Source organism: Delphinus delphis, chromosome 8 (assembly GCF_949987515.2).
Source record: "Delphinus delphis chromosome 8, mDelDel1.2, whole genome shotgun sequence".
In the NCBI taxonomy this organism is placed as follows: domain Eukaryota; kingdom Metazoa; phylum Chordata; class Mammalia; order Artiodactyla; family Delphinidae; genus Delphinus; species Delphinus delphis.
The window spans coordinates 74,848,979-74,876,799 of record NC_082690.1 but is presented as its reverse complement, the minus strand read 5'-3'; the positions used below and the strand labels follow the sequence as shown (position 1 = coordinate 74,876,799).

The following is a 27,821-nucleotide window of genomic DNA, read 5'->3' as shown; positions in this document are numbered from 1 at the left end:
AATAATTTCAGACTTATAAAAATACTCTTCTAGAAAGAATCTTTTTTTCTGCCAGGAACTTGGGGGTGCTGGCAAAAGCAAAGTTATCTTAATCTAAAAATGGGGTCTGGGGCTTCCCTGGTGGCGCAGTGGTTGAGAGTCCACCTGCCGATGCAGGGGATGAGGGTTCGTGCCCTGGTCCGGGGGCCATGGACGCTGAGCCTGTGTGTCCAGAGCCTGTTGCTCCGCAACGGGAGAGGCCACAACAGTGAGAGGTCCGCGTACTGCAAAAAAAAAAAAAAAAAAGAATCCGCCTGCCAATGTAGGGCACATGGGTTTGAGCCCTGGTCCGGGAAGATCCCACATGCTGCAGAGCAGTTAAGCCTGTGAGCCACAACTAACCGAGTCTGCGCTCTAGAGCCCATGAGCCACAACTACTGAAGCCTGCGTGCCTAGAGCTCATGCTCCACAATAAGAGAAGCCACCACAATGAGAAGCCCGTGCACCAAAACAAAGAGCAGTCTCTGCTCACTGCAACTAAAGAAAGCCCACGTGCAGCGACGAAGACCCAACACAGCCAAAAATAAAAAAATTTATAATAAATAAATAAAAATGGGGTCTGAGAATTTCCTGGGTCACCCAGATAATTTGAAGCGGGGCTGCAGTCCCTGCAAGGGCTCATTTACCTCTGTTTTACCTTACCCTTGGGTACAGTCTTTCTGGGTCCCAATGCAATGCACTGGGGAATTTTTAAAGAGCTCTGTTTTTGTATTCCTAACCATGTGAGGCTATCAAAAGGGCTACAAAGTCCTTTAGCTGCTTCCTCTGAACTGGTACACGCCTACAGGGCAAAAGCAGTCCCAAATGCCAGTCTCATTTCTTTGGATTTCCTTCTTTTCTGAGTCTTGGCTTGGTAATGCTTTACTAATTTATCTCCCTGCTACTTTCAAACAGATAATATTTAGTATTTTTTTCAGCTTTTGTAGCTGGTCTCAGTAAAAGGGTAACTCCTTTTACACAGTCCACTGTTATAGAAGGCAGATTCATCATTGCACTGTTTTGTTTTGTTTTTTTCCCCTATCTAAGGTACCCCCTGTAACTCTCTTCCCCATTCTCTAAACTAGCTCCTTCTTACTTGTTATGTCTCAGTTTAAATGTTACTTTCCCTGGGCAGCCTTCCCTAATCCCGCGGAGTAGATTGTAATACATCCATTAAATATCCCTGCATTCCCTGCAATAACATTCACCATATTCATAATGCTTTTTGTTCAATGTCTTTTGTTCAATTGTAAACCCCAATAGGCCCTTTAGGGCAATCTCTCTGCAACTGTGTTCACCTCCCTATCCTCAATGCCTAAGCACAATGACTGGGCATTCAATCTAAACATTTAGTGAAAATAGCCATGCAGTTACAAAGGCATGAAATAGCCTGGGATGTTCAGGGACTAAAGGAAATTAATAAAGATTTGTTAATTGAGTGAACAAATGAAAGAAATGAATGATATATTATGCTCAACTCCTACCGACCTTTGGGAAAAGAAAACCATGAGGCTTTACTTCTCTTATTATTTCCTACTTTTTATTCAAAACTCATATTTGATGTCAACTACTCTAGAATATTCCTTGATGTCAGTACCAGCATCAATTAATCAGTCACTCCCCACTAATTTACTGCATACAGTAAATGAGGAAGGCTTTCTGGAAGAAAGTCATGCCTAATACGGTAAAACCTTAAATATGAGCAAGATTTTCGAGGAAAGTGAGTAAATAAGAGTGTGCCAGGTCAACGCTATCTTTTATATATGCCTGTAGTATTTAAATTCTATTATAGCACACCATAGTACAATCATCTATTTATATGTTGGCCTCTCCTACTAAATGAAGGTCTTTGGGGCCAGAGACTACTGGCCTAACACAGCACTAGTATCCAATACATGCTGCTTGAATGAAAAGTCGTTTTGAAAAGTTGTGTGTGTGTGTGTGTGTGTGTCTGTGCTTGCCACTTAAAAACTCTTACAGCCCACTGCTTCTCTAGTTTTCTATCTCCTGCTTCCTCACATGTCATCAGTTTCTCACAGCTCAATGTCAATGGTTACTGTTTCCTTATATTCCATTTTTCATGCTGATTTCCAATGTTCCTTAAAAGCTATAAGGCCTCTATGGCCCACGCCTCATTCCTCAAATGCCAGAAAATACTATCAATGATAAGTAAACATTATATTTTTAATTTTAAGGACAAAATAGTAGATATATTGAATTAAAAAATGAGTGCAGAACAAAAAAGAAATCAGTTTTGTGACTGCTGCAGAGGTTTAAAACTGAAAACTATTAAAAACTCATTTTTGTGACTAGGAAATCAATCTCTACCAGACGCTTCTTGTCTTTATGAAATTTCAGAAGTATAAACTAGGAGATGGAATACTGAAAGAAATCTTGACAGACAGGAAATAGGGGGCAATTAGAAGATGTGATACACTTTACCTTCCAGGAATGAACAGGATTTTTTTTCTGTTTTGAAAAGTGAAGTAAAAAAGATGGCTACCACCTCCCCGCCTGAGCCCTTCTAAAAACTATCCAACATCTGGGGTGAGAATGAAAAATCTGGCAACATTACTTTTTTTTTTTTTTTTTGTCATTTAGGGCTGCAATTTTTCAAAGGCAATTATACTAGTTAGTAGAAGTTAGGTGTTTTTTTGATTATGATCTCTGAATACTGAGTGAGACAATGACTTACATCTTTCGGGGCCCCCATTCATGGGACTGGATGCTGAATAAAAGGATGATGAGGAAAAGAGAAAAAAGAAATCAGATTGAATGCTATGGTACAGACTTTAGGGACAGCCAGGACATATCACTTGTTAAAAGAACGGGCATGCTGTAGTAGCGATGTCACTGTCCTAGTGATCTAAAAAGTAAAAAATGTGACTCTCTGCAAAATTGTAAGAAGAAAGGAGTGATTTTGCTTTGAGAAGCACCTGATTTGCATAAATGCAGCATTTTGAAAGAAGGTCTCATTTCTTTAATCCATTAGATATTCAGGGATACGAACAGGTCAAAGAGTTCATTGTATATCTTTGCCTGTAAAGAAACTGGTCTTTAAGATAGTACTGAGAGCCAAATCAGTGATGCTTGTTCAATCCTGATGGAGCAAGTAAATCCAATCTATGAAATCACACCATCCTAAATCCCCATAAGGAAATGAATGTTAAAAATAAAACTAAATAATCCTTTCCTTAAAAAATGCAGCAAGATAGGAAAGTGAATGGAAATATTAATCAGATCATTTTATGAGCATTTTCTATGTGCCAGGCATAGTGGTAAACGCTTTTATGCACTATCTCATTTAGCACTGAAAATAATACCCAGCAATTATTGGTGTTATTATCTCCACTTTTCAGATAAAAATTTGAAGTTCAGAGAAGTTAAATACCTCTTCTAAAGTCATACTGGTAAACTTGGCCCACTGGCTTTAAGGCTTGAAGTTTTTTGTTTCTTTGTTCATTTTTAATAAATTTATTTATGTATTTTTGGCTGTGTTGGGTCTTTGTTGCTGTGTGCGGGCTTTCTCTAATTGTGGTGAGCGGGAGCCACTCTTCGTTGCAGTGCACGGGCCTCCCACTGTCGTGGCTTCTCTTGTTGCGGAGCACAGGCTCTAGGCGTGTGGGCTCCAGTAGCTGTGGCATGTGGGCTCAGCAGTTGTGGCTTGCGGGCTCCAGAGCGCAGGCTCAGTAGTTGTGGAGCACGAGCTCAGCTGCTCTGCAGCATGTGGGATCCTCCCTGGCCAGGGCTCGAACCCGTGTCCCTTGCATTGGCAGGCAGATGCTTAACCACTGCGCCACCAGGGAAGCCCAAAGTTCGAAGTTTCTAACCACAGTGCTAGATTACCACTGTTTAAACTTTCCTCTTTGATTTAAATTATTTTTAGAAAACTCCCTTCTATTTCAAGATTGGTCCTTTCTTCATCTAGTCTTCTAAAAAAGAAAAATATAAGACTGATTTAGGTAAACAGGTATATACAACAAAAATTTATTTTTTCAATTCTTGACTCATCTTTGCATGTGGACTGATCTCTCCTGTGAATACATGCATATACCTCAGAAGTCTGGAAATACTAAGTGCTTTAGGATTTTTAGAAGATCTGAATGCTAATGTTTACGATGGTTTCTGCCAGAGCATAAGTCAAAGGGAATCTGTACTGAGAAAATTACTTCCTTATAGGTCATTATTCCAGAGATAACTGCCTGAATCAGAGAGGAAAATACCTGGTCAAACTCATTTACTATCACAACCTAATAATGCTAATTGGCAGCCTCTGAGATAAGGCTGGGGAGAACTTCCCTGACATCTCTAATCAAGAGTCCATTATTATTGATTATTTGATTTTTATGCTTATTGCTGTGCTTAAGATAAATATTTTAGTTGGGCTTGAGTATGATTATTTCTCTCATAAATTGATTCTGACCCTGGGCATTGCTGACTTTAAGCATGACCCTATACCTATCTAAAATTAAATTATGATCGTAATGTAGCTTAAGAATTTCAACATTCCACTCAACCTGTATTTCAGAACAATTGATGTTCAAATCCTTTTATAACATAACTCAATAGGTGGATTCAGAATCAATTTTAATGAATTTTTAAAAATGCAGATTCAGAAGTGTCATTTACAGCATGGCTTTCAAAGAGGATAAAGCATAGGAATCTCTGTTGACTCCAAGGACTAGATGTCTTACTCAACTTCAGGGTTCCTCATTTTGTGGACTTCTGCATTCTCTCTGAGTAGGTTAAGTAACAGTTAAATATTGCAGGTGATTCTTCCCACTATTCTACTCAATAAACATATACCTCAAAGTTAATATGAAGTGGGAAAGATATCTTTTTAAAAATTAATTTTTTCTTAATGGTATGTTTCCAAGGAGAGAGAACAAAAGTAGGTAGGAGGGCAACTAAACATGGAGAATGAGTTGAAGAAATCCAGATTTTAAAAGGTTAAAATCCTTAGGGGTCCAGTTTAGAAGGATGGGCCCTCTGTGGCTGGGAAAAATGAAAAATAAGACAGGATTAAGTGGAAGTGTCCAAAATTTTGTAGGTAATGCACAGGGTACACCTGGACTTTAACCAAATCTCAAAAATATCAGAACTAGCTAGAATCCCTTTAAATATGAGACAAAGCATTCTTTTACAGCAGAGTCATATATTATATAGAGGATAAGTCACATATGGGAAAAATCTCAGATAATCAAAATCACTCAGGAAAACCCCTTAAGGTTTTGCATTGGAAACTGAAATATAAACCATCCCTCAATATGTTCAATACAACCAGTTCTTCGGGCAATGGCACAAATCACCATTTCTTTGGTTGGGCTCCAGATAAAGCAGATGGCTTGCAGAGTGCCATGTTGTATTAAAAATACAGTAGTCCGCACTTATCTGCAGTTTTCCATTCTTTGGTATCAGTTACCCATGAAAATATTAAATGGAAATTTCCAGAAATAAGCAATAAGTTTTAAATTCCATGACCTTCTGAGTAGTGTGACAAAAGCTCACGCCCTCCTGCTCCATCCCAATCAGGTTGAGAATCACCCCTCTGTCCACAGTATCCTTGCTGTTTATCCTACCTACCCATTACTCACTTAAGTAGCCAACTCGGTTATCTGATCAATTGTTGAGTAAACCTTATTGTACTTAGTAATGGCCCTGAACTCCAAGAGCAGTGATGCTGGCAATTTGAACATTCTCTTATTGTGTCTAATTATAAATTAAACTTTATCACAGGTATGTATATATAGGAAAAATCACAGTGTATATATAGGGTATGGTACCATCCTTGATTTCAGGCATGCACTGAGGGTCTTGGAATATGTATAAGGGTGACTACTGTATATACCTTTAGAGGCAAGAATCGCATGCAGTCCAGCAAGATGCTCATACTACAGAAATACTTGGAAGTGGAAGATAACTAAAGAAACAGCAGATGTGTTTCCCACCTCAGGCTCATTTTGGAGCACATATTCATTAAGTAAAATGGAGGGTAGTATCATCTGCACTAATTAGACCATTAATTCTCTCATGGACTCTTTTTCTTCTACCTGAATAGTTAATTTGGATCAAGTTCTATTTGCACATGATGCTACTCCCTTGGATCTGCCTACCAAAAAAAAAAAAAAAAGGAAGAGAGAGAGAAAAGAAAACTTTTAGAGCCTATTAACCTCAAGAAGTAGCACAGGTTAGAAAATACATCCTAGTTCAAGAGTGATTTTATGATTGCCTATACTTCTTTGATTCTACTGTCATATATCATATGTGGACAGAACATGTCACAGGTCTGACTGGACAAGACAGACCACAGAAGAGTATTCTAATTTCCACTGGACATCACTACTTGCATATCTCAAAGGCATTTCAAATTCAACATACTAATAAACGAGCTTCTTATCCTCCCCTCTAAACCTGTTCTTCTTCCAAGTTTCTTTGCCTTACAAAATAGTACCATCATTCTTCAAATTGTAAAAGCAAGAAACCTTGCAGACACCACTGTGACCTCTTTCCTTCATCTCTCATTATCTAATCCGTGCTCAAGTCCTGGCAATTTTACCTTCTAGATAGCTCTCAAATACATCCACTTTTCTCCATCTCCGCTAAAACTACCTTTGTGCAAGTCACTGTCATTTCTTGCCTGAGGTACTGTAATAGCTGACCCATAGGCCTCTCATATCCACTCTGGTCTCCCTAATAGTTCTCCACATTCCAACCATGATCCTTCTCAAGTGCCCTTAAGGTCATATCACTCTCTTTAAAAAACTTCAATTATTTCCCACTGGTCTAAGGAAAAAAACAAATAGTACAGGTGCTAAATGATCTGGACAGCTTGCCACCCTCCTTCAGCACTGGTCTACATGCGCCAGCCATGCTGGGCTTCTTTCAGTTCCTTTTACTCACCAAGCTTCTGACCACTGGATGTCCTTTTTTGGTTTGTTCTTTAAGAACTTTTAAACTGAAATTTTTTTTTTTGCGGTATGCAGGCCTCTTACTGCTGTGGCCCCTCCCGCCGTGGAACACAGGCTCTGGACGCGCAGGCTCAGCGGCCATGGCTCACGGGCCCAGCCGCTCCGCGGCATGTGGGATCTTCCCGGACTGGGTCACGAACCCGTGTCCCCTGCATCGGCACGCGGACTCCCAACCACTGCGCCACCAGGGAAGCCCTAAACTGAAATATTATGTACATGCAAAAAAATATTTTCTTTTTTTAGCCAATGTGAGAATCATTTATTTAACAAATGTTTTATTGAAGAATACAAGTATAAAATATATAACACACACATAAAAGTGAGGAAATCACTGACTGGGCACAGTGAACTTTTACAAAGTGAACACACTCAACCACTACCTAGATCAAGATACAGACCACTCTCAAGACCCCAGAGCTTCTATTATTCCCCTTCCAATCCAATGATAAATCCTCCCACAAAATGTAACCACTATTCTGATGTTTATCACCATTATACTAGTTTAGCTTGTTATGGAAATTTTTTTTTTTTTTTTTTTTTTTTTTTTTGCGGTACGCGGGCCTCTCCCTGTTGTGGCCTCCCGCTATTGTGGCCTCTCGCGTTGCGGAGCCCAGGCTCCGGACGCGCAGGCTCAGCGGCCATGGCCCCACGGGCCCACGGGCCCACGGGCCCAGCCGCTCCGCGGCATGTGGGATCTTCCCAGACCGGGGCACGAACCCGTGTCCCCTGCATCGGCAGGCGGACTCTCAATCACTGCGCCACCAGGGAAGCCCTGTTATGGAAATTTAAAGACAGATTCTGTATTTGGCTTTTTTTCCTTTTTTCATGAATGTTGTATTCATGAAATTCATCCATGTCATAGTGTATAGTCAAGATCACCTTGTTTTCCCACTGATGTATATTATTCCATAAATATACTGCATGTATTTATCCATTCTACTATTGATGAATGTTTGGCTTACTTCTAGTTTAGGGATCTAATGAGCAATGCTGCAATGGACATTCTTGTACAGGTCTTTTTGGTGAACATATGAAGGTATTTCTAAGAGTGAAAAGGTTAAGCCATAGGGTAAGCATGTGTTCAGCCTTGGTAGCCATAGCAGATAGCTGAGTTTTATAGAAGCAACTTAGCACAGTACATTTGCCTCATCACTCTTAGGCGTTTCTTAGAATACTGTCATTAGTATGATCTTTTAAAAAGATCCGACTATGAAGAACTTCAAACATATACACAATTATAGAACCGCTGAGTACCTATCACTTATATTCAACAGTGACCAGTATTTGGCACATTTGCTTCATCTATTCTCCCTCTGCCCCGTGCCCCTCTTTTTGCTGAACTGTCTTGAAGTGAATGCCTGACATCATGTCACTTCTCCCCTACCTACTTGTTTATGACTCCAAAAACATACGAACATTTCCTTATATAACTACAATGCCTTTATCACATATAACCAAATTCTCATTAATTCTTTGGTATTATCTAATAGCCACAAAGTGAACTTTAATATCTGTCTCCCCCATTAATGCCTCATGAATAGAGGCATTAATGGCTAATTACTATATTCCCTTGCAGCTATATTACTATAATGCCTTATATATTGCCTAATGCCTATTATATTACTATAATGCCTTGCAGCTCTTAACACATAATACTATTCAATAACTAGTTCCTGGAAATAAAGAGATTTAAGTATTCTCAACACCATCTAAGCCTAACTCCAAAGGTTCAGGTTTCAGAAGAGAGCAGAAAGTTCAGGACCACGCTCTAGACTGTATGGTTATTCATTTAAGTAGAAACCTAAAACTGACTGTAGAGGTGGAGTCTCACAATTAGAAATGCTCTCCCTCCGAGACATAAAATTTACTTAATGAAGCCTGTTAAAATATATACCAGATGTCCCACTAAAATCTATGATGCGAGTTCAAGACAAATCTTACTATTTCTAAGCAGCACAGATGTGTTTTAATAGTTTCTTTAGTTGATTGGCTTTGCAAGGTCAAAATTACGTCAATTTACACCCAAAAGTACTAAGAACTGATTTAATACCAAGGAATGAGTTTAAAATTAGTAGGCTTCGACTGTCAGAGATTTTTAAAAAGCTTTGAAAGAAGAGTTAAAGAACACAACTGCAAAGAAATGGGCTCATTTTGATGTTTCTTCTTCAGCCATCAGAAAAATTTAAAGCTTATTGAAAGCGTAAAATGAAAACAAGTACTATGAGTACTCCTTGAGAATCAGGAAAGTTAGAATGCTAAACACTTTAAAGTTTCTTTTAATAACATTTACATTAGCCTTAAAAACTGTAACTCAAGACTTGTTCTGATTCCATCCAAAGCTAAATATCAGTGCCTCTTAAATATATGTTTCTACCATTCATCAAGTATATCATTTTTTTAAAAAAAGAAAAAAAAATGAGAATTGAGAGGTAACATATAATTTATTTTCAGTTCACTCGTTAACTTTTGTTTATTTTCACTTACTTTTCCTAACTTAAAAATAATCCTAAATGTGTAGACCCAGATTTATTTTCTAGATTTTTGGTCTTTTAAAATAATGCATTCAGGGACTTCTGTTTCTAGTAGGGTATGTTTGCAAAAGACCCTCTCCTTACTCTGATGCAACAACAACAACAACAAAAAAAAAACTGGGGAAAGTAAACAATTATATTTTTCACTAAAACCATCAAAGAGCCTTGGATGCAAAAAAAAGTCTAAATAAATTATTTCCAGAGAGGAATGAGCCCTTCCCAACTGAGCAGGCAGAAACAGTTGCTGTCACCTGAGAGCGTCTATCCAATGCTGGGGCAATGGGTGGGCAAAGCAGTAAAAATGCCACAGGCACAGGAACCTTGCTGGGATAAGGAAAACCCAACCAATTTTTGACCGCCAGGTCTGGGCTAGTATGGTGCACTGGCATTTGGAGAATCCCGAAAGGGATGTCTAGTCATCTCTGCAAACTAAGAAGGCAGATGAAGCTGGTGCTTGTACGACAAAACAGGAAGAGAAAGGTTTTCTTGCAGCGTTTAGATCTCAAAGCCAAAAGCATCTGCAACCACACAGTTCGCTGTCACCATTAGCAAGGTATTACTATTCAGCTCTCTGCTATTCCACAAACTCTTGCCCAGAAAGATGAGGTGGTTTGTTTCAGGCATCTCAAGAAAACCCATTTATATGAACAATAAACTTTTCAGCTAATCCTGAGAGTAAATACGCACCACCCTCTTCTCAAAAGCAGATGGCTCAACTACACTGTTTACTCTTCAAAACTCACTCTGAAACCCACCCCTCACTGTGTCTACGGTCAATTGAAAAAAAAAAACAAAACTCAACGTGAGAGTTGTGAGTTGTTTTATTTGGGGCAAAATGGGGACTCTAGCCCAGGACACAGCGTCTCAGATAGCACTGAGGAACTGCTCCGAAGAGGGAGCAACTAATCTCTCATCAAGATTAGTGACCTAATCCTTGTAAAGGCAGACAGCAAGTGACAATTTTTAGTTGGCACTACCAATTCTCAACTAGATCATGAACTATGCCAAACCCAGATCAGGACCTTTCCTCTCCCCTCTAATCCCTTGCTCTGCATAGACAGACCCTCTGAAAATCAGATCTCTCAAACATCATAAATAATCCTAACTCTGTTTTCCTCCCTAAACTCAGCTTTATTCTGATGGTCTTTCCAAGAAGTTGGCAAGAGGGAGAGGCCTAATCTTATGCTCAAGTCACAGTAAATTAACTGCAGTGGTACCCAGCCCTGATCAAGCTCAACTCCAGATTAGATAAAAGGGATCAGGCCGTCATCCTAGCTACCAGACAGAGGTAAGTGGAGGCCTGTCTAGGAGAAAGTATTACTTACATAAGACTGTACTATCTTTTATACAATGTCTAGCATAAAATATAAAGTTATGAAATATGAGAAGAAATAGGAAAATGTGACCACAGTCAAAAGAAAAAAGCAACAGGAGTAGAATCACAGGTGGCTCATAGAATTAGCAAACAGATCTTAAAAGAATTATTATAAATATTAAGGAATTTAGGTAAAAAGATTGACCAAAGTGGTTAAAAAGATGAAAAATAATAACTCAATCAAAATATTAATTCTACAACTAAAAAACATGATATTTAAAATGAAAATATTTATTGGCGACCTTAACAACAGAAAGAATACAAATGAAGAAAAGACCAGTCAATTAAAAAAATAAGTGAATAGAAATTACCCCAAAATGAACTTCCTACATGGCTACCATACTTCAGCTTTTCTGTCAATCTTTTCATCCTTCGAAACAGAATAGGCTTCCCTGTTTAAAACACAAATCTTTTTTTTTTTTGAGAGAGGTAAAGTTTATTTTCTTTGTCATGAAATCTTGGCTGTAAAATTTGATTATCAACTATAATTTTTCCACCAGAAAAATACCTCACTTCTGTGCTCCCAATCTCAGACTACCCTCTTAATATCTCTATATTCCTATCTTTATTATTCATACTAAAATGTCAGTACCTGTCTCCTCTCACTGAAGTGCCTTTTCAGGACAGAGTATAGTTTTATTTGTTTTGTTTTGTGCCCACAGATTTCGGAAAAGTATCTGGCACATAGTCAGCATTTAATATTTGTTTAACAAACTGAAATGTCTGTTAATATAAAATTTTACATTATTATAAAGATTTTAAAAGTTATGATAAAAATTAAATAGCTCTCAAATGTCACTGAACTCATATTTATGCACTTGTATAAAATCCAAAATATAAGAGGTTTTTAAATACAAGTATTGAAAAAGTCTGATATTTTTTATTTAATCCACTGGTTCATCTTTAACAACTGCAGTAAAAGAAAAATGGCTAGAAAAAATAATATTCTTTGTTAAATGAGGCTTAAAATCATATTAAGGAAAGTTTATACAAACTGAACACTGCTGTACAGTCATTATTCCAGTACACACTAATAGAGAGGTAGAATAAAAGACAGAAAATATAATGTTGAAATTAAGATAGAAAAATGATTGCTTTAAGAGATGATGTATCAAACAAAAAAAATCTTTACATGTTAAAGACATTACGTATGTGAGCATGTAATCTGATAAAACCCTCTTAAATATTTTCATTCTTAAGGTAAACAACTCACAATTATATAAAAGGAAGTATGAGAAGTCATTTAATGTACACCTAGGATTATGAAAAGGATGCTTGTCTGTATCTTTAAGGAGCTTATACAGACAGATGCCAATATAAATGCTGCTGGAACACAGAGTAAGAGAACATTACACAATTACATAAATGACATTAAAAAATAAGCCATAACTCACAAGATAAAACACACTGGTTCTAAATTGTATAGCCTTAAATCATTTGCTTTTGAACATCTATAAACTTTCCATAAAAATAATGGACTTTATTCTTCATTTACTGCAAGGGTAGACAGGCTGATATGATAGATAGGAAGCCAGTTGCTAACTAAAGCTTCGTACCTCATCATAAAAGCAAAGGTGATTTGACCTTAACTGTCAATAATATCAACTGATACAGTAAAAAATGGTCAGAAAATTGCTATGTATGTGTTACTAGCATTCACTGGAAAATTATACTTCAACCATTATAGACAACCAAGACTCAAACATTTACATATAAGTATCACATCATGTTAAATTCCCCAAAACATAAAGTTTGCTAATGCAAAACATTAAATTAGAAATGCTATCAAATTTCTTCTGGGCTGTATGTGTGTGTGTCTGTGTGTATGTTGGTGGGGGAGACTGCAAAGAAAAGATATTTTTCCATTAAAGGCTCCAACACACTTCACAAAGCCATCTAAAAGCACTATCAGTCTACAGCACACATGCGATCGAAATTAAATTCAAAGAGGGTGTTCTAAGCATCTTGTTAGTTTGAAAAATCCAGTTTCCTCCAATATTTTAATTAGGTCACAAATTTAGAATCTCATTATGAAATAAATGGTTATGCATAGATTTCAAATGGGCTTAACTATTCAGAGAAATCGTCCATCTTATTTTTTAGCTATTCATTCAAGTTTCCAGCATAAGAAAGAAAGCATTTAATGTATTTGAAGGTTTGTACTTAGCAGTACAAAACTGGATATCTTTTTCTTCACTCTAAGAAAGCCACACCTCTTCCTCCCCAAAGTAACTTTCTCCATCACTTTACCAGGCATTGTTTTTTATTTCCCATATTTCCATTAATTCTTCTGATTATGTAATGGAGAAACAAAGTTCCAATTAGGCACTCATCCTCTTAATACCTTTTCTAATGGATTATTCCCAAGTAACCAGGCAAAAATTCTAAAAAGTAGCCGCAGAGACTAGGCTTGCATAATAGCTCCAGACGGCTGGCAGGGGAGAGTGTAAGGAGCTGGCACAATGTCAAAGAGCAAAAGACAGCTGGAGCAGGTACGGGTGGGTGGTTGGAATTCACAGACAATGAAAATGTAATAAACGCATTACGCCACAAATCTTACTCATGTCAGGCTCATGTTAGAGGACACATACTGGAAGGAAAGGAAGGTTTTAAGAAATGTAGATGATTAATCAAACAACTATAAGCTTACTCTGAAAGGGTGAAGAAAAAAAATAAAAGCAAAAATAAACAAATGGGACCTAATCAAACTTATAAGCTTTTGTACAGCAAAGGAAACCATAAACAAAACAAAAAGACAACATATGGAATCGCAGAAAACATTTGCAAATGATGTGACTGACAAGGGATTAATTTCCAAAATATACAAAGAGCTCATACAACTCAACAACAAAAAAACAAACAACCCAATCAAAATATGGGCAGAGGGCCTCAACAGACATTTCTCCAAAGAAGACATACAGATGATCAACAGGCACATGAAAAGATGCTCAACATCACTAATTATCAGAGAAATGCAAATCAAAACTACAGTGAGGTACCACTTCACACCAGTCAGAATAGTCATCATTTAAAAAATCTACAAAATACAAACGCTGGACAGGGTGTGGAAAAAAAGAAACCCTCCTACACTGTTGATGGGAATGTAAATTGGAGCAGTCACTATGGAAAACAGTATGGAGGTTCCTCAAAAAAATAAAAATAGGGTTGCCATATGATCCAGCAATCCCACTCCTGGGCACATTTCTGGACAAAACTATAATTCAAAAAGATGCATGCACCCCAATGTTCACAGCAGCATTATTCATAATAGCCAAGACATGGAATTAACTTAAATGTCCACTGACAGACGAATGGATAAAGATGATATGGTGCATGTATACAATAGAATACTACTCAGCCATAAAAAAGAATGAGATAATGTTATATGCAGCAACATGGATGGATCTAGAGATTATCATACTAAGTGAAGTAAGTCAGACAGAGAAAGACAAATACCATATGACATCACTTATAAGTGGAATCTAAACTATGACACAGATGAACTTATCTACGAAACAGCAACAGACCCAAAGACATAGAGAACAGACTTGTGGTTGCGGAGAGGGTGGGGTAGAGAGAGAAGGAGTGGGAGGTTGGGCTTAGCAGATGTAAACTATTATATATGGAATGGATTAAACAACCAGGTCCTACTGCATAGCACAGGGAACTATATTCAATATCCTGTGATAAACCATAACGGAAAAGAACATGAAAAAGAATGTGTATATACATATAACATATATATACATATATATGTTATATATACATTCTTTGCTGTACAGCAAAAATTAACACAACATTGTAAATCAATTACACTTCAATAAATTTTTTTAAAAAGAGGTCTTTTTTAACTCTCAAGGATTACTAATATCAAAACACAGAGTAAGTCTAGGAGTTAAAGACTTTAGCCTGTAATTTCAATTGAGCAAATCATTTCAGTTACTAAAAAGCAGAATTAGAAAATCTGGGATAAACGAATGGGAAGAATGAGATTTTGCTTTTCACCAATTAAATGAATATATAATGGGTGCTTAATGATCATAAATCTGGGATTTAGATACTAAACTTTTCAAAATTGTAAAACCAATTTCAATGAAAAAAAGAATTCCTCAAAACATCAAAGAACGCAGTTAAACTCATTTGGATATAAAATAATTATTGGCTCAAAATGAACTGAAAAAATTTTAAAGAAATCATATAATCTTTTGTATGTCAATCTGAGCAAAGTATTGAAAAGAATCAGGTTGAAGAGTCACAGTTAACATGACTAATCTGTTTCACACAGTTTCTGACAATACAGTTTTCAATACAAATTTTAATTCTGAAGTTATAATTCGTATTTTTTAAACAATATAATTAAAATTTAAAATAATATAAATATTTATATCATAACACCTATGTAAATTCATACCTTCTTAAGTAAAGGCCTACATTTTATTAACATTCTGAGTCTCCCGGTAAAGGCATATATTGTTACCTTAGTATGAATATACATTTAGAAATTATTTAAGAAAAGCATTACTATATTTTAATAACATTTCTGGCTACATTGTAGGTGCTTTCACATATTATCTCACTAATCAATGTAACTAGTCTTCTAGTCAGAAAGGATTATTAACATTTTTCTTAAAGCAGTTGATTAGTCTGAGGTACAGATTACCTAAGGTAACTTGAACAAAGTAACAAACTAGTGAGTGGCAGAACCAAATGTGAAACCAAATTTGTCTAACTCTTCTAAAGTGCATACTTTTTCTATTACACCAGGTTGATTCTTTAAGGAAAGGTAAACAATCAGTTTCTTCATTATTTTTCTCACAAGAATATAAAATATTACACCAAATAAACATCTTATTTCCATCTAAATTGAGTGTTAAGAGTTATTGAGAGGAGCAGGACATTAATTTTTGTCTATGAAGATAAAGTTGAGTGCTCTCAGTTAATTATATGATAGGTAATAATGAAGAATCTATAAAGAAAAATCATTCTGTAAACATGGTTCCCTAATACTTTCTCTTCTGAACTAAACAAACTTTTCTGAAGTCTACTGACCTATTAAAACAGATCTATTCGATAGTCTAACAAAGGCAAAGATAGACTGTCAAAGGCAATAGTCTTTTTCATTTATCACAAGCCTGGTAATTCATTAGCCTGCCAATCAACTGCACTACTAGAGAGATTTGTGAAAGTAGAATGAAATAGCTTACCGTGCACAACGATGTCTTTGTGATTTTTAGGGTGAAATCTGAAGAAAACTCCAAATCTGAGACACATGTTGTATGGCAATCTATATGCTACCCGTGAAAAAAGAGTGGAGGGAAGAACTTAGTAAAAATAGTAAAAACAAAACCAGAAACAAACAGAAAAGTATTCCTTCTTTTTTTTTATGCAAAAAGGATTACTGTAAACCAATGCTTTGCCAACTTTAATCATTCACACCTCACTTTTGGGATTATTTCTAAATTTAAGGGCTACTAGCATTATTATTCAGTTAATTTTTCTTTAATCAAATTAGTATTTTTTACTTAGACTTCTTATAAGAATAATATATATCAAATCATGGCTCTGTTGTACTAAAGTTTTTTCTAAGACACATTAAAATACTCTCAAATAAAAAATGCTTTCCTGTGTTCCAACTAAAATCATTCTGTATACCACCAGTGGTATACATTTACAATAAATTATGTGTGATAACAGTTAATACTTTTGTAGGAAATGCCAACTTGAAAACATATGCTATTTAAAAGGACAAGGTGTTTTAGAATTCACTCTTGTAAGTGCAGCTGAAGTTCTTACATACTAGGAAAAACCACAACAATTCCAACCAACGAGCAAAACCAACTACGAAGATTCACTTCAGGAAAAAAATGGCCAAATATCCTTATTTTCTTATTCTGCCCTACCTAGTTCAAATCCTTCTCCATTTCACTATGGAGAGTAGATGGACTCAGTTACAGCAGTGTGACCAAATGATGCTGTAAAGGCTGTCAACATTTGACTTACCATGAGTAGGTATACAGTGAACACAATTCATATGACTACCTGAAACATTACTCTATTTTGAATAGTTTGAGAAAACTTTTAAAACGTTACAGCATGGTTGCCTTTTATTTATAGGAGGATTGCAGAACACAGAACATACTATATTTACCTAAACAAAGAAAATAAGAGAAAGGGTGTATATATATATACTTTTTAAACACCTTTATCAGTCCTAAATTTTCTATTTCAACTATTTTATTTATTCATAGAATTTCTGGCATTAAGCAAAGAGATAACTAGAGAGAGAAATTAGCACACCCACATGACCCTCCTCTTTCTGCTCAGTCTTAATGCTGAGTTGGCTTACACCCCTACCCTGAGTCAAAGAACCCAAATAAATCCCTTACACTCAGTATACCAGGGCAGTGAACAGTCCTACAATCATTAACCAGGCTGTATTTTTTTTCTTAAAAGTTGAATGCAATTTTAATCAGCTTGTTGTTGTTGAGAAACTTTATGTGTTAACTTAAAATAGTTTATCAATTTAAGAAAATTAATGAACACTAACTGAATATCTACTTTGTGCAGAGAACAACTATTGATACTATGAAAGTAACAGTGGACTAAAAAAGAAGAGACAATGTTCTGAACTTAACACTGAACAGGCTATATTTATCTGATGATACAACTGAAACAGATGAATTAAGAAGTCTTTTAAAAAAGCAACAGGACTTTCACTCACTGCAAAGTTATTATTCCACACATGTAAATTCGACATAGCAAAATTGACAATAAAACTAGAGATTAACATGGTGAAGAGTAAGATTAAAACACAAAAGGAATTAACTAAAGCAATGTGAACATAGTAGGGTTTTAGTTTCATGGGCACAGTCACTATAATTAATTAATCTGAAAAGGCTGGAAGAAATCTGGGTGAGAGAAGTTGTGTGAAACATATATGAACGAATAATCTGGCTGTAAACGAGATGCTAGGATAAGGCCAGAATGTGCTGGTGAAGCAGAAATGACAATACAGCAGGACTTTTTGCCTTCGCTAAGCCAAAATAAATGATTCAACCCTTCAGTATAAGGAACTTCAATATATAAAGAGAAGTGATTTCAAAGGGATGACACAGTGAACTGGCAAATATTATGATATCAAGCTGCTTTAGATTAATTAAAATAGAAAGAATAATTACTGTTTTGAAGATACATATATAAAATCAATATATTAATTTGAAATACTAAACTCATAAATGAAAACTAAGAAAAATAGCCATACTGTTAAAGAAAATAAAATTAGTAAAATACCTACCTTAATACTACAGGGGTCTGAAATAAGAGTCTTTGGATCTAAAACTTCCACCACAGCTTCTGGAATAACTGCTTTCTTCATGCAGGACATGTTGAAGCCATAGACATCATCCCAAAAAGTAATTCTATCAGCATGTTTATTCATATCACTTACTGCCACAAGGCTGATAGTGCAAATATCAGGGTAGACTGTAACAAATAAAACAACGAACAATTTAGCATTATCTCTCTTTGTAACAAAATATAATTTTTAAAGGCTAAATATAAATATCAAATCCAACAGTACAGATTGCTAGCAAATGATTACTAGCAGCAGGGGATTAACAAAGTTATAGATCAGAGAAAATAACCAAGTTCCATGTTGTGGCCTCTTTAAAAAAATAATAAATAAAAGATTTCTATTACTGTGATGGTAAGATTAAAACAAAGATTTCAATGATGGGTTCCCACTCAAATTATTTAGAAAGGATGGACACAATCCTGAAATAAACATATTTATTAACATTAAACATGCTGACTGTAAAAGAGGTACTAGATTTTTACTTTAAATGTTCCTCTGAAACGTGAAGAGGCAAATCCTTTAAAAAGGTGTGTTGTGTGATAGAATTTTATAGTTGTGTAGAAGACCAGTTCATATTACCCTCTCTCATCCATTATGAAAGGTAAACATTTATGAGCACCAAATGTGTGCTGATAAGTTATTCTATTTTACAGACTGTGCATACATGTCCCTACTCAAACTTACATTTACACAATTCTGACAAATATATTAGCAATTATTAGTGATGTAATAAATACTAAGAAAGGGGAAGCACAAGTTACTAAGGGACCTACAGAAAAAAACAGCTAACTCAGAAATCTGAGTTAGCTGTAGCTGTAGCAGGGGAACAAGGATATTGTTTAAGGCAAGAACTGAAGACCAACTAAGTTACCAGTGGGAGGGAAAGAGTGTTCTAGGCAGAGGGGGCAGTGGGCATGTAGGGGCACAGTACACTCCAATTTGAGAGGAACAGTGAAACAGAAGTCGACAAAGGAGGGATCAAAGAAAACAGTGCTGAGTAAACCACATTAATAAATTAGACTTTATTCTAAGAATAATGATAAGCCAGTGAAAAATTTTACATAGGGTAGCAACTTGATCAGATTTTGGTCTTAGAAAAGCCACCTTGAGTGCAATGTGGAGAATAAAAGGTAGGGAGTAAGACTAAGAGACAAACTAAGAGATAAATGTAATAATACAGGTGATCTGAAATAGAGTGACGGTTGTGGGAATGGAGAGGAGGAGATACAGTCAAGGGGTGTTTAGGAGGTAGAACTCATAGGGCTGTAAGACCGGCTGGCTGTGAAGGTGAGAAAGAGGGAAGAGTCAAGGACGACACAGTTTTAGACTTAGCAACTGGGTAAACTGTGGTACTAACCATTATAATACGAAATAAAAAAAAGGGCAGATTCAAGAGGAATATGAGAGTTTAATGCTTATGAGACAAACAGGTAAAAATATCCAACAAACAGCTGACTATACAGGTCTGAAATTCAAAAGTGGTGATCTGGGTTCAATATATAAATTTGGAACCGTGAGCACATAAATGCAAGTATAAGTTATGGGAGCTTATGAGGTCACCTAGGGATACATAATGAGTAGCGGAATTTAAGGGATGAGTAGAAGAAAAGGAGGCTGAAAAGAAATGGCTGAGAAGCTAGACCACAGAAGTAAGAAGAAAACCAAGAGAGTAAGTGTTAAGAGAGGTAAGGAAAGAGAGAGTTCAGGGAGAAACTCTCTTCTCATAACTAGTAAAAACCTTTATAACACAAAATTTAAAAAATAACATTGATGTTCTTTTTTTTTGGACTAATAAATAGCAAAATTAACTTTGTCCTTCAAATGTCAACATGTAGGGGATTCTTGAATTAAAATATAAGTTACATACCCCTGTATCAACAAACTGAAAGCAAGTACATATGTGCCAAAAAATGCACAAAGGAAAAAATTTTACTATTATTAACTAGCCTTCAGACTTAAACAGCAGAGAAATAACCCTCTCCTTCCCCCAAACTCTGTTTCTCTCCACAGCTGTAGGAATTTTATTATTCAACGACAGCAGCACTAAATTATCTTCTAAATAAAGCCCACGATAAGATCTGCTGGCATCAGAGCAATTGCTTCTTCCAAACCTGACATGTGAGATACCCAGAAAAAATAACTGGTGCTATGTCACTGATAAGAAGTTTCTCAAGTCTTCTCTAAGGGGGCATGTAAGGCAGATATGATAGCTGCATTGGGCTGGAGTCGACTGCTGTGTAAACTGAGTTACTTCTACCCTCCTCTTCCTCCACGGACGTGTTAAGCCTCTTGACTGTGTTTAAATTTCTGATCAATACAAATTTTTCAAAGTAAATGATGTGCTACTGTAAATGCTGACCCAGCAAGAGTATCTGCTACAGGAAAGGTATGTATGTTTAGTTTCCTGAACCAGGTCCTTACTATGAGAAGCACTGAAGAAGAAACAGAATTCTGAAGCAACGTTAGATAGTTGGCAATTTCTTTTTGTATACTTTGTCAGACTTAATATGACCATCATGTAAGCTTTCCAACATTATATCCTGTTAATTTCACCCTTAAAGAGGAACATAATAAGGGTACAGATCAGGGGTCAGCAAACATTTTATGTAAAGTGACTGTTTTAGGTTTTGTGTATGGTCTTTATTAAAGCTACTCATCTCTGCTGCTACGATGTGAAAGCCCCAAAGACAATATATAAATACACAAGCATGGCTATTTTCCAATAAAACTTTATCTACAAAAACAGGCAGCACACCAGATATAGATATCCCTGATGGAGATGAGGGAAAAATGGATGAGGGAGGTCATTATCAGGGCCATTATACTGCGCTACTTCTGGGAGCACCACTCACAGTGTCCAAATATCCCCTGGAGTTGTGCAGTGTACATTCAAGCTACTTAACATGGTTCACAGAGTTCTTCTATTTTAGAATATTATTAAAAATCTTAGTGAACTTAAAATACTTACTACCTAGCCCTTTGTAGAAAAAGTTTGCTGAACTCCGGCTCTGTATCAAGCAATATGATGTACTAGTCAGTAATATTACTAAGAAATAAGGATAGTTTTTTCATTCATAAGGAAAAACTATAAGTTACTAAAACTAATTAAAAAGTTTTGAAAATATGTTGGTAATAAGAGAAACAGACTAAAGAGGAATATGATTTAACTTTTCCAAGGTTTACTTATTTATTATTAACTTATTAATTAATTAATTTGGCTGCTCCGGGTCTTAGTTGTGGCACGTGGGATCTTCATTGCGGCACGCGGGATCTTTTACTTGCATGCGGGATCTTTTAGTTGAGGCAGGCATGTGGGATCTAGTTCCCCAACCAGGGATCAAACCCAGGTCCCCTGAATTGGGAGTGCTGAGTCTTAACCACTGGACCACCAGGGAAATCCCTCAAGGTTTATTTTTCAAGCTAATTATATTTCACAAAAATACAGAAAATCAAAAGAATAAAATAAAATATAATACAGAAAATCATGGTTCCTGTATTTGTTAGAATTTAGAAATGAAATTAGCTTTTATCTTTCAGTTAGTAAGATCTATGAATATTTATGAAAGACTTGTTATCAATGCTATAGGTCAATTTGATTCTTTATCCATCTCCTCAGAGCTGGCTAAAATTTTGGGCCACTTGTCAGAATCCTGACTAACCCTTTACCTTCATATTCTGACACATTTGTCACCTGATTTTTGTCAGAAAGAAGCATAATTGAATAATTATTCCTTCTTGTAGGTGAAATTAACAAAGTGTTGATTGGACAAAAGCACCCTCTTAACAGACCATTTATAAATTCATGGCTTTGACATCTGTGTCCTTCTCGATTCACTGCCCAGAATTCATCTGTCACTAGAATAGCTCACATGGTGAACAGATAAAGATGGGAAATCCTTTATCCCTTAGAAATGCCTCACAAACTTTTGGACACTAAAGGATAAGACTGAGATGCATAAAGAAACAATTCCTAGTAAACACTAGCATCACTGCTTGTATATAAATAACCAGAGAGGAAAAAGGTTTAGAATGAAAGGAGATAATAAATAAATCAAAATAGACTGTCCTTTTCACAATATATGTGAACCACATGGAGGTAGACTTCACTGAAATAATAGTCAACAATACAATGACTGACATGCATAAATAATTTGGGAGTTGAATAAGCTTAAAAAAATAATTTATATAATAAGGTTATCTTAAAAATTAACTAATATTTATTTGGAAATTGGAACATCTTCTCATCGTTAACTTATAATAAATGCATAAATAGTGATTAGGCCCACATTCTAAAGCTTAACTAGGCTAAAATGTTGCTGCAATATGCATTGAAAAATTGTAATAAGAAAAAAAGGTAGAAAATGACACTACTGCAATATCACTGAACAGAACAAAAATAATAAACGTGGGAAAAACAGATTTGAAGATGAGGAAGTACACAGTAAATTATGGAAATACTAAAGAAACCTCTAAGCACTATGAGACAGTGTTAGTGGCTGATTACACTGAGATATGTACTATACAAACAGCAGGTGATAACACCATGATGCCTAAATTCATTTCAAAACTTTTATAAGGTATAACCTTAACACTAATCTCATGTTTACCAGCTATAACTCGGGGGGGGGAATTAACATTTATTGAGCAACTATTTTATGTCAAGCATCTCATTCAGACTTTTGACTGATTCTATAAAGCTGGATTATAATCCTCATTTTTCAGATAAGGAAACTGAAATTCAGAAAAATTAAGTAACCTGCCCAAATTACTGGTCTTCATCAGCTAACTAGGTAACTAATCATCTGATGAAGCAGGGATTAAACTCAAGGTCTGACTGCAAAATCTTTATGCTTTCCATTTATTCATGATGTCAAATTTTATGCTTTTCAAATGGAAAAAAAGGAAAGAGGAACTCGACTATCCCACAGTAAATGAGCACCTGTTGGAGAAGAAAGAGGAAGCAAAAAAGGGTTGAGAAAGTTTAGAGATTAATAAAATTTCAGGGCAAAGTGAGGAAAATGGAAACATTCAGCCTTACCCATTCCATCTGAGTAAAGGAATGAGGTGATAAGGTAAAAGAGATCCTAAAAAGGAGAGCAACCAAGCAGAAATGGGGGAGGAGTCAGTAAAGTCTACAGCTCAGCTTTCTACAGAGAGGGAAATAGTAAGAAAAGTATATTTGTAAACCTGGACTTTATAACAGAGGCAATTTCTTATTCGCATAGATCAGGTTTCCAATGCAAATTCTAATGCAAAACCTGAGAGAGACAGATCTGTCAGTGTATATAGTACATATCTGCCACTCTATTTTGCTGCCCCCCTCTGAACTGTTTGAGAGATTTCCTATGTTGAGGCAGGGCCTACTTCCCTCTATGAAAGCTGAAAATGACAAAAACTTGCTTTCCCTCCCTCCCTTGCAAGTTAGGCATGAATACATGACTTAGGCTCTACTAACGATATACACCTAAACCTGTGTCTACTTTTCAGAGGCAGCAATACCTACTGCTGGGTACATCTTAAATAAATTCTTACGACAGGACTCTTCCCCTAGATTTTGGTTCAAAAGGATCAGACGTGGAGTCTGAAGATCCATATTTTTAACAAAAGGTCCCAGTTACTGTGATGGTCTGCCAAGATTAGGAAACAATGACTTAGGATACGGCTGTCTTAGTAACTTGCTTTGTACTGAACATAGTGCTCAACTTTATAATCCTGACAACTATAAATCAGAGAAGATGTACACTGTGAAGGACCTCATAAGAAAGTTGAGTTTTGTTCTGACCATATGAGGGGGGAAGAAACCTTTCATTTTCCTTGCAATGAAAGGCAATGAAAACAACATTCTTTTCCAGTACCATGGAAGATGTCTCCTTTAATGGGCACCTAACATTTCTATGCAACAATTATGATTTTACAAAACTATTATCAGTTCTGAGGAAGTTTCAAAGCAACGAATTATTTCTTTGTGCTCCTACAATTTCAATTGGTCCAATTCTGGACGATGTCAACCCTGATTACTTGACTAAAGTGGAGTCTGCTAGGCTTCTACATGGAAATTTACTCTTTTCTCTTTTGTAATTAGTAGATATTTTGTGGGGAGATTCTTGGAAACTAACTAGGTAAGTATTCCATTCTTAAACTTTCAGATTATTCATTTTATATATAAAAACCTTTTCAGGGCTTCCATGGTGGCGCAGTGGTTGAGAGTCCACCTGCCGATGCAGGGGACGAGGGTTCGTGCCCCGGTCCGGGAAGATCCCACATGCCGCAGAGCGGCTAGGCCCGTGAGCCATGGCCGCTGAGCCTGCGCATCTGGAGCCTGTGCTCCGCAACGGGAGAGGCCACAACAGTGAGAGGCCCGCGTACCACAAAACACAAAACAAAACAAAAAACCTTTTCAGTAGCTATGAAGATGGGCATGATTTTGCTCCTTAATGCTAAGCCTTATTCATATAATTATATAATATTTTGCCCAAATTCCCTTTTGTTTGGTATCAATATCATGACTTTTTTTCTATTTGCCTGAGTATCTTTTTTAACCCAAGTTTAACTTTTCTATATAATTTTGTTTTAGGTGTGTCACTATATAGTGCACAGAATTGGGTTTTCTCTTGTGATCCAATCTGAAATTCTTTTTCATTTAATAAATGAATTTAGTCCATTTACATTACTGATATGAGAACTTTTTCTTGTTCACAACTCTACCATTTTATATTATTCTGTATCTGTAGTTTTTATTTTGTTTTTTAAGTAGTTCAACTACATGGTCTTTTTGCTTTTTCCTAAGTATTAATTCTTTAATTTACAAAGTTTGCCTTTTTGTTCTAGTAGCTAACTTTATAATTACAACCTTATAGAATATCTTTAGTTGTCTATTTTTAATATTATTTACTAATCTCCTATTGCAAGTAATGATAAAGTTAGTATATTTCCTTGTTTTTCCCTTTCCTTTCCTCTTCTTAATCACCCAATTATTTTTTTAATTACAAAAAGAGATGTAATGATAATACTAACAACAATTACAGAAGTAGGTAGTTAGTACAGAGTTTTAATATATTTTTCAAAATAGCTAGAAATCAAATTATGTAATAATTCATTTGACCTGAAGGAGGTGGAAGATGCTGCTTCATTTTTTTTTTTAATTAATTAATTTATTTTTGGCTGTGTTGGGTCTTCGTTGCTGTGTGTGGGCTTTCTCTAGTTGTGGAGAGAGGGGGCTATTCTTTGTTGCAGTGCATGGGCTTCTCATTGTAGTGGCCTCTCCTGTTGTGGAGCACGGGCTCCAGGTGCGTGGGCTTCAGCAGTTGTGGCACATGAGCTCAGAAGTTGTGGCTTGTGAGCTCAGTAGTTGTGGCTCACGGGTTCTAGAGCTCAGGCTCAGTAGTTGTGCACAGACCCAGGTGCTCCGCAGCATGTGGGATCTTCCCGGAGCAGGGCTTGAACCCGTGTCCCCTGCGCCACCAGGGAAGCACTCATTTTTTTTTTTTTTAAGTCATCTCTATTGAGGTAAAATTTACACACAGTAAAACTCACTCTCTGTCCTTTTTGATGTATAATCCTATGTGATTTGATAACATAGAGTTACACGATCACCACTACAATCATGATACAGACAGGATCAATGACCACAAGCCTCACCATTCAATTTTAATCAACAGTATCATTTTAATATTACCTCTGTAGTGCTAAATGTGCTCTAATGCTATTACTTGAGTTGTCAGCTTTAAATGATATCCCATAAATTCCTATTAAAGATAAATCTGGGCTTCCCTGGTGGCACAGTGGTTGAGAGTCTGCCTGCCAATGCAGGGGACACGGGTTCATGCCCCGGTCCGGGAAGATCCCACATGTTGCGGAGCGGCTAGGCCTATGAGCCATGGCCGCTGAGCCTGCGCATCCAGAGCCTGTGCTCCGCAATGGGAGAGGCCACAACGGTAAGAGGACCGCGTACAGCAAAAAAATAAAATAAAATAAAATAAATCCATTTAAGTATACACACTTTCCCACCTACCTCCTGCATTCCCTTTACAATTTTTGTGAGATGTGTGACACTTTTAGGGTATAAAGCATTTACATTCTATGCTGTCATCCTAAAATATACATTGGTTTTCATCTTAATTCCTTGTAAAATTATGCATTGATCTCAACCTAACATTTTCTTGGTTTTACTCCTGATCTCTTGGTTGGCTGAATGTAAAACACAAGAATTTCTGATATACAATTAGTAAGTCTTAGCTAATAATAGAAGAAAATAGTAAATCCACTTTCACTAACTTTACAAAACTTAAAAAAATTTTTTTTATTTGGCTGCACCACATGGCTCGTGGGATCTTAGTTCCCTGACTAGGGATCAAACCTGGGCTCACAGCAGTGAAAGCGCAGAGTCCTAACTACTGGACTGCCAAGGAATCCCCACAAAGCTTTATTTTTATTAGTGATAACAGTAGTAAATGAGTACCTCTAAAGTACTGTGGAACTGCCTGGTGATAAGGAGCATGAATACTCAAGTTATTGGCTGACTGTCTTTTATAAAGGCTTTACTCCATGCCATTAAATATAAAGTGAGACATAAACTGAACCTGGATTCATGTAAAAATAAACTGTGGTCCCTTCATGCTTATATGGTCTCCAATAGTCTCCCTCTCTCATAATTCAATCATTCTTTCTAAAACCTTGACACTGCTAATTGCTTAATAAATCTTTCCTTCAGAAAAACATGAAAGAAAACTTTGTTTACAATAAAAGAATGAGCATCTAGATGATATTTATTCATCAAGGCATACACAAATACACAAAATAGGCTAAACCACTTCATGTTACTCATTTCTGACTTTTCCTACTTTTCTTGATTCTTTTAACAAGTAACATTCAACAGCACTGCTTATGAAGTTAAATGCTGACCTCTCTTCAATATACTTCCAGATTATCTTAGTGCTAACAGCAGTTATATAAAAATATGGAAAGAGCTAGAATAAAGCCTCCACTTTATCCCTTTGATGATGGGAAATAGCTCTGCCATTGTTTCAGCTATAACCTCATTATTCACATGGCTGTAAGTTCTTAATGAATTTCATCAAGAATTCAATTTAAATGTATTAAGTTGCTGTCAGTCCTTCAGTAAGATCAATGAACACCACTCAGGGAAGTATGGAAACAGTTTTCTGAATCTTCCCTAGAACAACTTCAAGGCAAGAATTAGATTCAATAAAATGCACTTTAGTAAAGAAACAACAAGGGACACTGAAAAGAACAAGAATACTGGAGTCTGGCAGATCTGAGTTTAGAAAAAAAAAAAAAATTCAAGACTTGGATACTTAATATGTACCATCCAGGACACCTATATTTCTAAAGTCTCACAGGGCTGTTGTGAGGATTACAACACGTGAGGATTACATGTAATAAGATAAATAAAGGTACAGCGTATTATTTGGCAACTATTGCACAATCAACAAATGGTAGATAATATTAGTTTTTAGTCATTAAGTGTAGTTGTCTTTAAAAAACAATCACTGCAATTAGTGAGAGATACAGCCAATTGTTGCAGGGTAAAATATATCTAAAAATTCTAGCCACGT

At 36.2% G+C, this 27,821-nt stretch overlaps 1 protein-coding gene across 2 annotated transcripts in view; it reads right to left on the bottom strand.

Annotated features, from left to right (window-relative positions):
• PRMT3 (protein arginine methyltransferase 3) overlaps positions 1–27,821 on the bottom strand; it is a 136,071-nt gene that overhangs the window by 32,729 nt on the left and 75,521 nt on the right. For both annotated transcript variants that reach the window (XM_060018608.1, XM_060018609.1), the window contains 2 exons: positions 18,187–18,374; positions 16,097–16,183 (listed from right to left, as the gene is read on the bottom strand). In XM_060018608.1, coding sequence (XP_059874591.1) covers positions 16,097–16,183; positions 18,187–18,374 — 275 coding nt within the window. The remainder of the gene's footprint in view (positions 1–16,096; positions 16,184–18,186; positions 18,375–27,821) is intronic.